Source organism: Myotis lucifugus, unplaced genomic scaffold (genome assembly GCF_000147115.1).
Source record: "Myotis lucifugus unplaced genomic scaffold, Myoluc2.0 scaffold_1931, whole genome shotgun sequence".
NCBI classification, from domain to species: Eukaryota; Metazoa; Chordata; class Mammalia; order Chiroptera; family Vespertilionidae; genus Myotis; species Myotis lucifugus.
Genome location: NW_005872979.1, coordinates 21,978 through 39,673, shown reverse-complemented (window position 1 = coordinate 39,673; position 17,696 = coordinate 21,978). Strand labels below are relative to the sequence as shown.

The 17,696-nt window shown below is 52.0% G+C and overlaps 1 protein-coding gene across 2 annotated transcripts in view; it reads right to left on the bottom strand.

Annotated features, from left to right (window-relative positions):
* Positions 1–47: 47 nt before the first annotated feature.
* Positions 48–17,696, bottom strand: part of ZFAND6 (zinc finger AN1-type containing 6) — a 26,793-nt gene continuing 9,144 nt past the window's right edge. The window contains exons 2-6 of one of the 2 annotated variants that reach the window (XM_014450282.2): positions 12,987–13,157; positions 11,206–11,374; positions 10,288–10,388; positions 3,499–3,612; positions 48–789 (exon numbers count right to left, since the gene is read on the bottom strand). In XM_014450282.2, coding sequence (XP_014305768.1) covers positions 641–789; positions 3,499–3,612; positions 10,288–10,388; positions 11,206–11,374; positions 12,987–13,140 — 687 coding nt within the window. In that variant the 5' untranslated portion in view covers positions 13,141–13,157 and the 3' untranslated portion in view covers positions 48–640. The remainder of the gene's footprint in view (positions 790–3,498; positions 3,613–10,287; positions 10,389–11,205; positions 11,375–12,986; positions 13,158–17,696) is intronic. The other variant, XM_006108225.3, reaches the window with a different exon arrangement.

The window sequence follows — 17,696 nt, the reverse complement described above, 5'->3', positions numbered from 1 at the left end:
TCAAAAAAAAAAAAAAAAAAAAAATTTAAAACATACAAACTTTAGGATCTCCCCAGCACACTCCCTCCTGTGACAAATGATTCAGACATAAATAGTGGGTGCAAAGAAACTCTATGCTAACGTATACAGAACCTTTGTTAAGGAAGAAAACAGAAGCAGCCGTAATGATTGAGATACATTCAGTTCCCGAGAACTAGCGGTGCCCCCGAGGGCATTATCAAAAGAGGAGACGTGCTGTAGAGAAAAGCTCTATGTACAGACACAATGAGAAAATCAACCGCAAGGTTAACGCATGCATGTTTAATACTGGGGGGGGGGAGGGGGTAAAGAAATCACAGCCCGCCAAAATTTCTCCACATTTGTTATAAAAGCCCTCTGCGCTCAACTAAAATGAAAAGGATCTTAAAAGGATAATACTTGTAAAGTTTACTTAAGTCTTCTCAGCCACAGAAACTGCAATGGAAATAAATGTTCAAGAGTCATTTTCAAAACAAAAACAAAAATCTATTCTTCTGGTGACATGCATGATTCAAAGGCCTATGCAAGGGACACTGCTCTACCCGCCCACTGACCAGGAAAAACACCTCAAGTCAATGTTTAGTTTGCAGATGGTCAAAGGATTTTGTATTCCAGCAGGAGCTCAAATCTTCTGGATCTTTTCGCCGACCACCACCGGATTTTCTTTTCGGATTTTCTCAGCAGCGTCGGCTTTGTAATTGTAAGAGCAATTGTGTACATCGGAGTAGCGGTGTACCCCACAGTAAACATTTCCACACCGGCATTCAAACCCTGGAAGGGGGTGAACACACACATCTGAGTCGGGGGCAGGTGGGATCGGGAGCACATATGTCAAGTTCAGCACAGACCGCGCGTTCGGGGCGACAGCTAGAGCATCATTCACAGCCAAGAACATTCTCCGCGTTCACTAGCTGATCGCTTCAGGTCTGAACCAGAGCACGGCTCTGGGCTCCGCTCCCTCACCTACGACAGGGCCACTACTACCTCCTGTCAAAGCGGGTTGCTAAGTGGAAGATGGGGAACATTTCTCGCATCTACACTCTACAATGTGACGACAGGCACACGGTCAGCGGGGAGGCTTACATTTTAACTAAGAAAGACCAACGACCGCTGGCACAGCTGTTAACAAGTAACAGCGTCCACACAGCTGTCCTTAGCTAACCCCCACCCCCGCCCCCCGATGGAAAGGGAGCTGAACTTTGGCTGAGCGACTAAGACCAGGGGGTGTAGTTAGGGTGCCCGAGCGTGAACTCACTGCTAGCGCAGGCCAATTCCTTAGCCGCTCTGAGCCTCAACTGCCACTGTAATTTTGGAATAATAAGTTATTGTAAAGGCTCAAATGAGGACTGTGCTACTTGACACATAGCAAGCTACTTCGTTCAGGAAAATGCCCAGCGTTGAAGCCAAGAGAGAGATGGAAGGAGAGGGGAAGGTTTGTACACAAAACTGGCCCCACTCCCCTAATGAAGATTGGATGGTGTGAGAGAATTTCTGGGAATGGAACACAGGATTTTCAACACTGACAATTCCTTTGCTACATTTTTTAAACGTTAAAACTATATTCTGGCCCTAGCCGGTGTGGCTCAGTGGATAGAGCGTCGGCCTGGGGACTGAAGGGTCCCAGGTTCGATTCCAGTCAAGGGCATGGACCTTGGTTGCGGGAACATCCCCAGTGGGGGGCGTGCAGGAGGCAGCTGATCGATGTTTCTCTCTCATCGATGTTTCTAACTCTCTATCCCTCTCCCTTCCTCTCTGTAAAAAATCAAAAAATATATTTAAAAAAATAAAAATAAGCCCTGACCAGTTTGGGTCAGTGGATTGAGCGTCGGCCTGCGGACTCAAGGGTCCCAGGTTCGATTCTGGTCGAGGGCATGTACCTTGGTTGCGGGCATATCCCCAGTAGGGGGTGTGCAGGAGGCAGCTGATCGATGTTTCTCTCTCATTGATGTTTCTGGCTCTCTATCCCTCTCCCTTCCTCTCTGTAAAAAATCAATAAAATATATTTAAAAAAATAAAAATCATCATTCTCCCCTTAAAAAAAATAAAACTATATTCTGTAGCTTTTTCAGAAGCAGGAATGAAAAGGAAGCCAGCAGCGACCCCAGGCGGACGGACTGGGCCTCCTGTCAGAGTTGCAGAGTTTCTGGGAGTTAGAAGCCTCTGTCTGACACTGAATACTGTGTATTTCCGCGTGTCTTCTCTGCGCGTGCTCGGACGGGCCGGTCTTAAACATGGTGGATGTGAGACTAACATCTCGTTCCGCTTTCCTCCCACCTGCTCCTCAGCAGGGACACCTTCCTCACGCACCGTTTTGTTCAAAACCCGACCTCCGCTCCTCTCAGCTCGTACTGAAGTCAGCACAACGCCGGGCACAGGGCAGACAATGGATGTCACTGGTGCAGCTGCAGCTGCTCCCCCAATGCACCCCCGTGCACAGCGCTGGCCTCCCCTCTGCTCTGCCCGACCCTCACGTGCTCTGCCCGCGGCAACCGTCCCCTTCCTGGGCCCGGAGCCGCCCTGTTCCCTCAGGTGACTCTTTCTGGCTGAAACGCCCGTTTCCATCAGGGAAGCCCTGCTCATCTCTCAAGTCCCAGCTCCCTCATCTGCCTTCATCACACTTTCCTCCACGGGCCTCTCCTCCTCCTCCTCTTCTTTTTTTTTAAATACTTTTTTATTGATTTCAGAGAGGAAGGGAGAAGGAGAGAAAAACATCGATGATGAGAGAGAATCATGGATCAGCTGCCTCCTGCAAGTCCCCTACAGGGGACCAAGTCCGAAACCCAGACATGTGCCCTTAACCAGGAATCGAACCTGCGACTCTTCAGTCTGCAGGCTGACGCTCTATCCACTGAGCCACACTGGCCAGGGCGCCTCTTCTTTTACATAATAAGTCAGTCACTCCCGTCCCTGAACTCCCAAACCAATCTACGTGATGGCACTTCATGCCCTTCCCTTGCTAAATACCCAAGTGGCATCTGGAACACTTTTTCTCCCTCCTCACAACAGCGCCTCCTGACAGCCCTGCTACAGTGGTCCACACGGATTGATCCCGTGTTGCGTGGCAGCCCGGGGCGGATCGCCTCACATGTGTCAACATGTGTGAACTCACGGAGCCCTCACAGCAACCTACGATCAGCCCTGTATCCGAAGTCCCTCACAGCTCGCCCGGCTCTGACACGGCCTCTCCATTGCTGGCCCCGAAGGCAGGGGCCACAGCGGCCCTGCCACAGCCGGGCTCACGGACCTAACCTGTCTCACACCCTCAAACTCAGCTGCAACAATCGCTTGAGAGAAAACTATTCACTCCGCCTTTAGGTACGGAATTAATCTGCTTTTATTTCTTTACGGAAGCGCAGAAGCTGAGCATGCCCAATGTCACCTCTCCCAGGGACAGACCCGACCTCGCTGAGGCCAGGAGCAGGGAGCAGGCGTCACTCAACACGCAAGCTTACGTTCGAAGCGTTTGCTCGGAATCCTTACCGGTAAGTCCCACTTTCTTCCTGCACATGAAACAGCGATTCTTTTTCTGTTTTGGTTTTTCGAGAGATTTGTTCTGCTCTTCGGTCGGCTGCTGGGCCGTATCTGATACTGAAGCTGACAAAAACAGGGGCGGGGGGAGATGCGTTACTCAGGAAGGGGGTCTGGGTGGTCACTGTCCCCGCCCCCCCGCCCACCCCGGCTGGTCTGTCACCCAGAGGATAAATGAGGGATTTTGTGACATTAAATTACAAAGCGGTTTATGTAACCCCACCCTCGCTGTTAAACGTATGTAGTTTTATATGTAATATATGTACACACATGTTCACAGTGACTCCAGAAGGTGTTGTAATTTCTATTATTTTGTGATAATTATGTATTTGACCAATACAAGGTATGCGTGCGTACGTACACATACGTGTGCACACGCGCGCACACACGCACACACACTACCTGTCACCCTGAGGGAGTATAGAGAAAATGGCCTTAGGCAAACTTGTGCACGTGGCTGGGTCAGAACTACGTAGGTCCCTAGGGGCCTGGGAGGGAGCTAAAACCAAGACAGTGGACGCGAAGGGTGTTTACAATGTTCGAACGTCTCGCATAAAACCTTTAAGATGCTCACAATGAGATAAAGTGATTACGTTTGATGGTTAAGGTCACACATGGATGCATTTACGTGGTGACACCAAGGCCAGCTGAACCAGGACCCGCGTCAGATGACTGCCCTGGACCTCCTGTGACCCTGTCACCTGCCACCACCCACTCGGCCTCCGAGGCGTCACCAGGCGCGTCTGTGGCACGACCAGCAGACGTGACCCCGGGCTCCGCAGCACTGCCCTGCCCGGACCGAGTTCTCAACCTCCCCGCTGTGTCACCGCGAGTCCCCTCCTTCAGAATCCACTGCTCAGCCTCTCCGCCCACTCCCGTCTCTCCCTTATGCCATCGAGGTCAACGTCGCCTTCTTTTAAAGGCACATCTGGATGATGCTCTAACCGAGCTCCCGGCCAGGGCCACAGTCTTGTTGAGTTCGGCACCGTCCCCCGGGACGCCCCGACCCCGTTCTCTGCAGCTCCCCCTCGGATGACCCCACACGGGGCCACGAACCCTCTGCCACCCACGCTTCAGTCGCCCGCCATCTGCCGTGACAAATCTAACCGCGTGCCGCGGGCGGGACCGGAAACGAGACACGCAGCCCACATGGTCAGCGGCATCTGACATACTGTCAGGCCGGACCCAGTGTTCGCCCCTCCACCAGGGCCGCCTACCGCACGGCAGGCGTCGATCAACGTCTGCTGGACCCATTCCTGATGACGCCCCCACTGTCTTCATGGCCCCCGTTTCCCCGTCTACACTGTAAGCCCACGGAGGGGTAACACGTGTCTTATTCCGCTCGAATCTCCAGCACCTGCCGCAGAACTACACGTAGGAGCTGCTCAAACACTGGATGCTATAACTCTAACCCAGCTTAGCTCACATGCTATCGTAACCAAATGTGATGAAGGGAAAACACCACCGACGAACAGGTAAACAGGCGCCAGCTAAGTGTGAGCACAGCACCTCGGCATCAGAAGCTGATGGGAGGGAGTGCTAATACACAGTTTATTTGTGAAAAGCACATGGACATGGAAGACCCTTTATTTTCAACTAGAGGCCCGGTGCACGAAATTCGTGCACTGGGGGGGGGGGGGGGGGGTGTCTCTCAGCCCAGCCTGCACCCTCTCACAGTCCGGGACCCCTCGGGGGATGTCCACCCACCTGCTCGCTGCTCCTCCTGTCGCAGTCCGGAACCCCTCGCTCCTTACCGCTGCCGTGGAGACAGGAGAGGCTCCCACAATCGCCGCTGCACTTGCCAGCCTTAAGCCCAGCTTCTGGCTGAGCGCACTGACCACCAGGGGGCAGCTCCTGCACTGAGCGTCTGCCCGCTGCTGGTCATTCCACTGTAACGGTCGCTTAGGCTTTTATTATATAGATAACGGACTGTCCCTGCATGTAAGCTCCACGGGGGCGGGGCGGCCTAGAACTGTTCCCGATACAGCTGGGCTCAGAAAAGGTGTGACTTGCAACCTGAAAAGAATCTATTCTATTTCTTGCCTCTGAAATCTCGAAGCTAGAATATCTTATCTGCAGGACCCAGGACCGCGGCTCCTCTGACCCTGGGGGCTGGCGGCCTGAACGCAAACACCCCCCAAGTGGCTTCGTGGGAGATGACAGAGTCCCTGTGAGAGTCTATGACTCCCAGACCCGCCCCCTCTGTTCCTACGTGAGACTTAAGACCAGAGCCAGCCTGGTTCTCTTACGTAAAAGGAACAAGCAATCCTTTCCAAGGGCCAAGCAGAGGACTCAAGGCCAAAGGACCATCACCTCACTGAACCGAAGCCAGTGAGGGCAGTGTCCTCGCACAGCAGGGCTCCGTGTTCTGGGAGGAGCCGCCTGCGTGTTACTCATTGACAGCGGTGACTGCAGCGCGGCAGCCTCGGGGCCCAGAGGTCTTTGGGGGCCTCTGCCAGGCGCCACGCTGGTCCAGCCTGCGCCGCACTCGCTCATGCCATTCTCAGTGGGAATCCCACCTCGACGAGTCTAGGGCCACGACTGTTACTATACTTCCCAAAGCAGCAGGCAGGTGAGAGGACTTAACCACCCACAGGGAGAATCACAGTCAGGAGGAACAGGCCCTCTGCTCTGGGTCCTGTGGAAGGACGGAAGGAGGGATGGGAGGAAGGACGGAAGGAGGGATGGGAGGAAGTACGGAAGGAGGGATGGGAGGAAGGACGGAAGGAGGGACAGAAGGAAGGAAGGAGGGACGGAAGGAGGGAAGGAAGGAAGGAAAGGACACGAATGCAGCCATGAGGACATACAGCTGTCAGCACTGCCTCTGGGCATATGCACCCGCAGGTGAGGACTGAAACTGAACATCACATGGATCCAGGGTCCATGTCACAGGACGTGTATCCCTCCTCCCAGAGCCATGACAAGCCTCTCCTGCTCGGATGCACACCCCACCCCGGGGACACGGAGCAGCCGCTCGACACGCCTACTGAGCAAGCGCACACGTTACCATCGCCATGGCCATGGAGCCCACTTCCCGCTCTGGACCGCCCGCCGGTCCCGACATGCAGAAGGAGGGGCTGGGCCAAATGACCACTACGTGCCTCCCAGCGCAAAAACTCCTCACCAAAGGAGAACACTGCAAACATTCAAGAGAAAATAGGCCTGCCCTGACCAGTGTGGCTCAGTGGATAGAGCATCGGCCTGCGGACTGAGGGGTCCCAGGTTCGATTCCGGTCAAGGGCATGTACCTTGGTTGCGGGCACATCCCCAGTGGGGGGTGTGCAGGAGGCAGCTGATCGATGTTTCTCCCTCATTGATGTTTCTAACTCTCTATCAGTCTCCCTTCTACTCTGTAAAAAATCAATAAAATATATGTATATATATAAAAAAATAGGCCTGTCTGGTATCAGGGTCCAGAAGAAACATGGGCGTCTTCTATTTAATTTTCTGTTTTCTAGCAGCCACATTAAAAAACAAGATGGATAAATCAATATACAGTATCATTCAAAAATGTAATCAATACGAACCATATTAATGAAATAATAGTTCATATTTTTTGGGTGCCAAGTCTTCAAACCCAGAGCATACATGAAGCTCACAGTGTAATTCGCAAATACATTAAATACTAAATATGTAGCTCCTTTTATTTTATTTTTTTAAAAAATATATTTTATTGATTTTTTTACAGAGAGGAAGTGAGAGGGATAGAGAGTTAGAAACATCGATGAGAGAGAAACATTGATCAGCTGCCTCCTGCACGCCCCCTACTGGGGATGTGCCCACAACCAAGGTACATGCCCTTGACCAGAATCGAACCTGGGACCCTTCAGTCCGCAGGCTGACGCTCTATCCACTGAGTCAAACTGGTCAGGGCGTGTAGCTCCTTTCAGACCAGCCCGTTTCCAGTGCCCGAGAGCCACTCGAGCTGGCGGCCACCGTCTGGGACAGAGCAGCTCTACCAACGAGACCAGTTTCCACCAGCAGCTGCCTGGGGGCAAAAACTGTTGAATGAATCTCTTTACAATACAACTTTGTTTCTTCTTTATCTTTTTAGAAATGTATTTTTTCTGATATCAGAGGGGAAGGAAGAGGGAGAGAGAGAGAGAAATATCAAGCAGAGAGAATCATGGATTGGCTGCCTCCTGCACGCCCCCTACTGGGAACGGGCCTGCAACCCAGGCCTGTGCCCTGACCGGGAATGGAACGGTGACCTCCTGGTTCATAGGTCGATGCTCAACCACTGAGCCACCCGGCCGGGCCAGCTTTGTGTTTCTTAAACAAACAGCTCTCTTCCCTGACCCCGGGTGAGAACCAAGCAGCTTTAGGTTTTTCCACAATCTGGTTCCAAATCATCTTTCCAGCTCTAGTTCCAACATACACCTGCCTGACACAGCCCCTCAGAACCTGTGTTCTCACTGCCCGTTCCCCAGTGTCAGCCTTCCCGCCCTGTACACCTGCCTGACACAGCCCCTCAGAACCTGTGTTCTCACTGCCCGCCCCCCGATGTCCGCCTTCCCGCCCTGTACACCTGCCTGACACAGCCCCTCAGAACCTGTGTTCTCACTGCCCGCCCCCGATGTCAGCCTTCCCGCCCTGTACACCTGCCTGACACAGCCCCTCAGAACCTGTGTTCTCACTGCCCGCCCCCGATGTCAGCCTTCCCGCCCTGTCCGCTTCTGCTCGCCATTTCTTCTCCTCTTCATGCACCTGCCGTCCACGCACCTGGACCCACACGGCAGGCGCCTCCTGCCACGGTCCTTGCATTTGGCAGGTTTCAAAGTTCGCCCCCGTGGTAGCAGGACCAGCACGTCATCCCTTTTGGTGGCTGAGTAACACCCTGTGCATGTGTTTGTCCACTCACCTGCTGAGGGCCACTGGGCTGTCCCACACTGTGATAATTCTGAGTCAGGCCCCTGCCATGCTTCCAGTTTCTGTCTGACTACCCTCCTGCCTGCACCATGAGTCTTGATTACGGTCGTGTGTCGTTTAGTCCTCCGCCAACTTGGCTCTACTTTTTCTAGACTATTCTGGCTCTTCTCACCCACTCTTTACAATCAGGATAAATGTGATTTTGAATACACACAGCTTTCCTAAATTAGTTCGAAGGGACTGTTCCTCTCTGACTGTCTGAACCACTGACTCAACGATTCCACTCTGTATGGAGGCGGGAACCCTCAGAGCTGGAAAGAGTCCGAGACCCCACCTCGCTCTGCCCTCTGAGCCTGGCAACGACCGCTGTCCTAGAATGCTCCCGTGACGGGGAGCTCACCACCTCAGGACAGGCCTTCGTTCTGCTGCTGGGAAGCTGCAAAATTCTCTCCCTGTCACCTCCAAATGAGCTTTTCATATTGAAATTCGATTCCTTTCCACTTGCTCTATGTGAAACCTGTCGAACCAGGCTGCTTTCCGCCTCCCAGCCTAAGGCAAGGCACATGCCACACCACAGACCTCACCGCATCGGCACCCCCGTCTTACCTCACACGTCCAGGGGATAACTACGTTTTGGGAATTTTCCCATTGCTACTTTTAAAATACCCCTCATCTCTACCCTTTCTTCAACATTTCTATTCAACTAAAACATAAAACTATACACTTATATTTACTAGAGGCCTGATGCATTAAGATTCGTGCAAGAATGGGCCTTCCCTCTGGCCCAGAGCCGCCTTTCCGGCTTCCCACGCCCATGCTGCCTAGAGGCCTGGAGCGGCTGGGGCATCCAGCCGCTCGGCACCTGTGTATGCAAATTAACCCATCTTTGTTGGGTTAATTTGCATACTCACTCCTGATTGGCTGGTGGGGATCATGAAGGTACGGTCGATTTGCATCTTTCTCTTTTATTAGTGTAGATGAGTTTATAAGGACTAGAATAGTTATGTTGGCCAGACAGCACATTTTCTTGCTATAGAAAACTGGCAAATAGGCAGGTTGCCAATCATTTGTTGGGCAAGAAGTCAGAGCAGGGGGATTCGCTGTCTTAACGGATTTAAACTTGAGCAAACGGAGGCAGAGAGAGACGGATGTGCCTGACATCACCATGCAAACACCATGTACAACGGACGCTTTCCCTGGCCGGGGCGTCTTCCCCTTGAAAGCGTCCCATGGGCAACAGGACGCACCGTGCATCCCTGGCCTGTCTTCACTTCACACACCAGGGGAATTAACTCAGGAAACACAGGCCACTGAACAAATGCCTCCTCTACGATCTCCGTGGCTAAGAGCCTTTCTACACGCCTCCACGTCTTCCTAGGTCCTTGGGACCCATGACCGGGACACAGAGAGGAGGGGCCAGGACAAGAGACGTCACCTGAAAATGCCAGCAACACATGGGCCTGTGCGCTGTGAGTCACGGGTGGGGAGAGGTGACTGCCAGGCCAGTTCAAGAGTCTCTTAGGAAATTGGAGTCAAAAATAGGAGGTTCCTCTCAACCCAGCAGCCCGTTTGCTTGGAGAGGAAACAGCACTTAGGCTAAACTCACTGAAACAATTACAGATAATCATATAACACGACCACGCATTCAGTTCCATGTATCTGTCAAATGAAACAAAATGTGACGTTGCTAAGTCTATGGTGCATCTCCATCAGTTAAACACTTGAGAAGATAAAACACTCTGCTCAGAAGGAAAATGAATGTGAGAATATTTGAGGCAACTAATTTAGGAACCATGTGCACGCAGGACAGGGCCTGGCCCATCAGTCACATGTGACATAAATGACAAAGGAGACGCTGGCTCGTATGCAAACCTTGCAGGTCTTCTGTCTCAGGTGCTGCTTTGTCCGCAGGTGTGCTATCCCCTTGGGAAGATGTTACAGATTCTGATAAAAGTGGCTGATTTGATACAGGACTAGAAAAGCAAACACATTTTAGGTTTTAAAATGGCATCTCTACGCATGAACAGTAACTAAAGGGACATAATAAGAAGAGTTCAGCATCTCTAACTACATCGTTAAGACAAGAATTCACACAGAAATGCCTTTGATCACTGAATCACAGAACTCTGAAACTAGAGGCTCATTGGGACCCCCAGTTTATAGTTTTGGAAATAAGGCAACAGGTGCGTTCTCTGTGTGTGAATTCACTGAATGAAAACTGGTGTGATACAGACACGCCCAGGCAACCCTAATACAAAGTTTAAACGGTATCCTGGCAAAATGGAGTGGGACATCTCTGTCTTGAAGTGAAAAAAGAAACGATGTGGTAGAAACCTAGGATTTGTTTCCTAACAGTAGAATAAAAATAAAACAAATACTCTGTATTTTCTGGCTTCCAAATGATGTGACGTCCAAGTTTAAAAAAAACAACACACTACAATACAAATAAATATGAGTTCCACATCATGATATGAAACAGAGAGGACCTATGAGAAGACTACTTTTTAATATGAAATGCTACCACTTGCAGAAAAAGACTACAGCTGGAAGAACTTTGTATGCTTTGGAAGGACTTCAGGGGTGGATGAGATATACGAGGAATAAGAGAAAAGCTTTCTGAATAGGAAATCTGAAAAACAACCTCCCCAACCCCACCTCAATAATGAGACAGGACTTTAGGCCAGTTAATCCTGACGTGACCTGACATGATTTTCCTTAACAAGACTGATCCCACTCGGAATAGGGTCTTTACTTCCTTGCTCCCCGGTCCCGCCCAGAGGCCACGCCTACCTTGGCTGCATAGATGAAGACGTCGAGTCTAGCGTGGACGGTGCTTCCGGGACACTGCCATCTGTGCACTGAACTGGTAGAGAGTCAGACAGGCTACTGACAGATGTGGCTGCAATGGTACCACATTGCGTATTAGTGATTCTGCACACGGGACAGCCCACCACCTTATCTAAAAAAAATCAAGATTTGCCGGAACCGGTTTGGCTCAGTGGATAGAGCGTCGGCCTGCGGACTGAAGGGTCCCAGGTTCGATTCCGGTCAAGGGCATGTACCTGAGTTGCGGGCACATCCCCAGTGGGAGATGTGCAGGAGGCGGCTGATCGATGTTTCTAACTATCTCTCTCCCTTCCTCTCTGTAAAAAATCAATAAAATATATTTAAAAAAAAAAAAAAATCAAGATCGGTTTCCCACAAAATGCAGCACATGAACCTGGTTTTCCTATATAATAGGCTGGTGAACTGCTTCTAGTTAAAGTGTTTCCAATACTGTGGTTTTCCAATGAAAATACCGTGGATGTTTAATCTCGAAGGAAACCATACACACTGCACGTGCTAGCACACGGAGCCCCTGCTCTGCGGACTGAGTATCACCAGGCCCTGTGCCTCCCAGACAGCTCCCAAGCCCAGCGCGGAAGCGAGATGGTGGCAATGAGATAACCTCGCAGGGAGGCGAGCCCAGGCTCAGAATGGAAACCCTGCTCAGCACATTAGGTCGCATTATTTTCCCTGTCCTTCATCAGGCAGAAACGTAGATGATGATTTCGGTTAAAAAACAGTCATTTGTACGCCTTAAGAAAACTTGGAGAAGTTTGAACAAATGGTTCTAGCTCTTGGCTTGAACACAAAACGCTGGTGAGAAAGATTCCGTAAAAAACATTTAGCTCTAACCGGTTTTGCTCAGTGGTTAGAGCATTGGCCTGCGGACTCAAGGGTCCCGGGTTCGATTCCGGTCAAGGGCATGTACCTGGGTTGCGGGCACATCCCCAGTAGGAGATGTGCAGGAGGCAGCTGATCGATGTTTCTCTCTCATTGATGTTTCTAACTCTATCCCTCTCCCTTCCTCTCTGTAAAAAATCAATAAAATATATTTTAAAAAAACCACACATTTAAATGAACTAACGATCAGCCAGCATGTTCATCAAGCACAGAAACTAGACACCCGGGATTAACCTGCACGTGGCCTAGCCTGGGGGAGTTCTAGGAACGCCTGACTTTTGCAAAGCTGACCCTCGGAGTCCCTGCCCCGTGCCCCCGCCACCTCCCACAGCTGCTGACCCAGAAGCCCGCCTCACCCCCAAGATGGTCCTCTGACGCGGGAAGGCACAGAGGACTCAGTGGCTGGCGCTGCACGCCCCTTCCCTGCCACGCCTCTCCTCCCTCGCGGGCTCAGACTTCCTCTCAGGCCAGCTGTGGCTACCCACCACCTCTCTTTCCTTCAGGAGTCCTCCAAGATCCAAGAGCCACGCCCCTCCTGCAGCCCCCCTCCCTGACCTTCCGCTCCCAGACAGCGGGCACACAGGAAGCCAGCCTCTGTTTTAATAGGACAACAGAGCCTGCAGCTCCGAGGCTGTGACAGGGGCTGAGGGTAGTTCTTCTCAGCGGGCCACTCCCATGCTGCTTCCCTACCACTGATCACCACGCTGTGTGACGGGACGTGTCCCTGACACGGACGTAGTGGGGCGAGCAGGACGGGAGAGCTTTCGGGAAAGGGTGCGGGTGCACGCACTGTGCCACCCAGTGGCCCGTGATGCCGAACCCGCCGTGCTGGGCGGGTCACTCACCGGGTGGGCTTATCCTGTCGTTGCTGCTGTTCTGTCGCTGGAGATGTTCCTTGTAGCACACGGAGCACATGCCGTTGGTGCGCGGGTTCCCGTAAAACCCACAGCCAGTGGAACACAGCATAGGCACTTGGCTGTGGTTCGCTTCTTGCGCCATGTTCCTCCGCTGCACACCTGGAACGGACAGAGGATTAGCAGACGTGCCCACGCTGCCATCACACGCCACCCAGATGTGCTCTATGTGACACAGAGAAGCCCACACAGACTCCCCTAAGCCCCCACGATGCAGGGAAAGAAAACATACACGTTAAAAGGACACACACTGAACCTGCATCTCTAGCCCGCTCTCCACAAGCAGGTCTGCCGGCTGAGAGCAGGAACAACCCCCAGAGAAAGGTCTCCCTCAGAGGCTAAGGAAAATCCTCTAAGCCTAGTTCAGTTTGGACTCCTAACCTTACCTAATAATAGACAAACATGTAAATTGACTGTCCCTCCGCTACACCCACCAGCCAATCAGGAGAGTATGCAAATTAACCCAACAAAGATGGCGTTTAATTTGCATACGTAGGCGCAAAGTGGCGGAGCGAAGACTGAAGGCTCCGGCCGGAGCGAAGGCCTGGGCCCCGGGTGCCGGAGGAAAACCGGTGCCGGCAGCCAGGGGAAGGGAAGGCCTATTGCACGAATCTCTTCGTGCAACGGGCCTCTAGTAATAATAATAATATGCATTATACTAGTAAATGTTGCTCTGTAATACTGTTAATTTCTAACGGTTTAAACTGTGGTCCGAGGCCACGTTTTAACGTGCGTAATTTCTTCTGTTTAAAAAGCGTGTAGCCTAGTATCGGTGCTGGCGAGGGCATGGGGAAGTGGGCAGATGCTGTTGAAATGAGAAACTGGGGCGATGATTCTGGAAAGCAACCTGGCCGTTCCCCTTAAGGGCCCCGTGAGAGACTGCCCTGCAGCCCCTCACTCTCCCAGAGGGTCTTCCAGGGGGTAACCAGGCACCATCAGAAAAAGGAACCGGCACAACGTGAAACGCACACACAATATGCTGCAATTCGGGTAAAGGGGCATCGATGAACCATCCCCAAGCACGCACCAAGGATGGCAAAGCCAACGGCGACTCTTTTTCTGATGGGCACCTTTTCTGATCTTTTAAAAGCCTGTTAAGGGAAGATACGACTTGCCTAAAGGGACAGTGTTTTTAAAGATCATTTAAGAATTAAAAACCACCAGGACAGAGGCCCTGTGTGGGGAGCCTCGAAGGCAACGGCAACCGGAGCGGATGGGAGGGTCCCGCGTGCCCTCTCTCCGCAGCCAGGGGCCCTTGCCGTGAGCAGCACGGCAGCGGGGACAGCGGGCTCTTCGTGTAAAGCTCCCACAGGAACCGAGGGTGTAGGTACATTAAGAGGCGTCTGTGTTCCGGGATCTGGGAACACGAGGGGCTGCGTTTTCCCAGGGAAGTTCCCTCGACCTGGTGGACAACGAGGGAGGCATTCATGTTACCACCCCGACGTTCTCAGACCTGATCTGCCAGGACAGACGCTGGGGGCGGGGGGGGGGGGGAGGCGTCGAACACAGATTCAGAACCAGGAGCCACAATGCACTCGACTGGACCACAAACCAAGGCAGCCAGCTGATGGAGCGCCTTCAAACCTAAGGATCCAATTTCGGGTTTTGACAGCCACCTTTCTTACTCCACGAAGGCAGGTCATCCCAGGACCCGATCCCGCTGCCCTGGAACACACGTATGTGCGCTACTTCAGGCCCCGCCTCTCCCACGGTTCTGGGCAGAGCCCTGTCGCATTTTACACAGTAACTAACAGTGACGAGATACAAAAGCTGCGGACACACATTGTCTGCCTGGGGCCTGGCTCCTGAGGGAGGTGTGTTTGCCTGGTCTGGGTGCCAGGGCCAGGGCTCCGGGTCACGTACGCAGCTCGGAAGCGATGGCCCTGGGCCCAGTCCAGGTGGTCTGGCTCCGAAGTCCGCGCTGCCCCGGGGCTGTCCACATGTGCGCCATGGGGCCCGGTCACACTGTTTTGTACCAACACTCAGTAGCTATTTGCCTTTTCACTCTGACGTGTTACAGAAGCAACAGGGGACACGCCTGGGGCCTGGCCAAGGAGCCAAACCCTGCCAGGGCCCCGAGTACCAGCTGGGGGACCCTTCATCGCCACACGCTCACACCAAGGCCATTTTACTGAGTCTCGACCCTGAACACACGTGTCTTGTTAGGAACTTGTGTGACGGGCTGGGCGGCACGCATGGAGCATGCATGGAGCACACAGGACGGGTGGGAAGAAAGCACTGCGCACTGTCCCAGCTGCACGCTGACCGAGTCTTCTCTTTCTGAAACAGGCTTTTTATTTCAACAAACTCTCGTTATTCAGACGTGCGTACATGGCAGACGTCTTCTCAAAAATGAACACAGGGAGTCTGTCACTGGGAGAAACACAGCTAATAGCACTTAAGCCAAGGACAACATCCGAGCGGAAACCATCGAGACCAGCACCCCCAATGGTTAGGGAGCTCCGGCTAAGACTGGTGATGACATTGATGAGATCTGGGTGGTTGGTACCACACCAACATTTGCAAGATCAGCGCAAGTCAGCGAATCAGCATTTTCCAAGTGACCACTGCCTAACGGTACAAAATTATTCACCAACAAAAGAGCTATTCAAAGTGAGAGACAGACCAATGGATTTTAAAGCAACAGAACAAAAGTCTTTATGGTGCCTGAGATCCTACACTGCATGGACCCCTTTAAGAAGCTACACACAGTTTTCGGGTGATGCGAAAGGACACCTGTTACCTGAGAAGGTGACTGACATGCTCCTCCCCCTCCCGCTACACACAGGGTGACACCGCGTCTCTGCAGCATCGTAACAGACTGGGCACAGGGGCCCCTGGGAGAACTGGCTGTTGGCTACGAAGCCAGGCCCTGAAGAGTCGACAAGAATGCCACTTCCCCACCTAACCATGGGGGCTGGGGGGGAGGGAAGGAATGGTGATTTTTCATAAAAACGCTTTTTAACTTCTGTCATTTTTCTCAGCTTTAATTTGCAATATGATAAACATTGCCAGGTGTAACCCACGTAAACTGAGAGAAGACAAAGATTCTGAAGAGAAAACATTTGAGAACCCACTGCTGTACACCAGGCTTCTCCAAGCAGCGTCACCTCAAAGGGGCAGCAGGGAGCACAAAAAATAACCCTTATTCTGTACGTGTAAAACACACACACACACACACACACACACTCTAGAGGCCCGGTGCACGAAATTCGTGCACGGATAAGGTCCCTAGGCCTGGCCAGCGATCAGGGCCAATCTGGGACTTCCTTCCGGCTGCTGGCTGCCGGCCGGGGCCTGCCGGCAGGGGAGGTTGGCTGTGGGAGCGCAGTGACCACCAGGGGGCAGCTCTTGCATTGAGCGTCTGCCCCCTGGTGGTCAGTGCGTGTCATAGCAACCAGTCGTTCTGGTTGTTCCAGTTGCTTAGGCTTTTATATATATAGATACGTACATGTGTATGTATGTAAAATACAGAAGTAGATATACAGTATATCTGTAAAATTAAAATTGTATAGAGTGGGAGTCCAATTAGGAACAAACTGTGTTAAAGGCTTCCTAGGCGTGCAATAAAGAAAAAAAGACCAAGGAACACAGTTCTAAACTACCTCTTCGATGCTGCCGAATCGTGACGCTAAAATGAAGATAAGAACTAAAGGAACTTTGCCCACATGGCTGGCAATCACACACACCCCAAAAAGACAAATATTCTCTTTCTACTAAAACTCAAGTAAACAGCCACAGATTAACAAGTACACATGACAACCGAGCCGTTCTATGTCGCAACACCCGCTGTGAACAGTGCGATTAAAACGGAAAACCCAGGAACGCTGGCCATTCCCGAAGCCAAACTGCCCTGCACAGCAGCAGATTCACAATGGTGTTCAAAGCCAAGCGCGTTCTCAGAAAACACTATCATCCTGGCAGATAAGAAGCACAAAGGACTTCACAGCTCCCTTCACAGCAAGAAAAGGGAGGGGGAGAACCAACCTTCCGTGTTCAGGCCCAGGCCTCACAATGCAGATGAGGAAGAGCAAACCACAGAAGGGCATCCTGGTTTACGGGAATGAATGGGGAGTGGGCGATGTGGGGCCTCCGTGGCCACTGTGCCCATTCAGTAGGTAACACAGCGTGCGGGCCCACGGGTCTGGCATTCGGAGGGAAGGGAGGAGAATGGAAGGGTAGGATAGCTCCTTAGCTGCTGTCCTGTGGGATTAGAAAGCTACAAACCCAGGGAGATCAAGAATGGCATTACCAGCCCTGACCGGTGTGGCTCAGTGGATAGAGCGTCGGCCTGCGGACTGAAGGGTCCCGGGTTCGATTCCGGTCAAGGGCATGTACCTTGGTTGCGGGCACATCCCCAGTGGGGGGTGTGCAGGAGGCAGCTGATAGATGCTTCTCTCTCATCAATGATTCTAGCTCTCTATCCCTCTCCCTTCCTCTCTGTCAAAAATCAATAAAATATATATATTTTATTAGAAAGAATGGCATTACTAGACATTATCCAACAGGAATTGGATTAGCAAGGTATAATTATTTTTTAAAGTCCTAGGAATTGCAGAGAATTTCCGAACATGCGCCTTTCTGACTCTGAATAACATTTGTCATTCAAAACCACCACCTGAGGGAGAGGCAGCCCTCTAG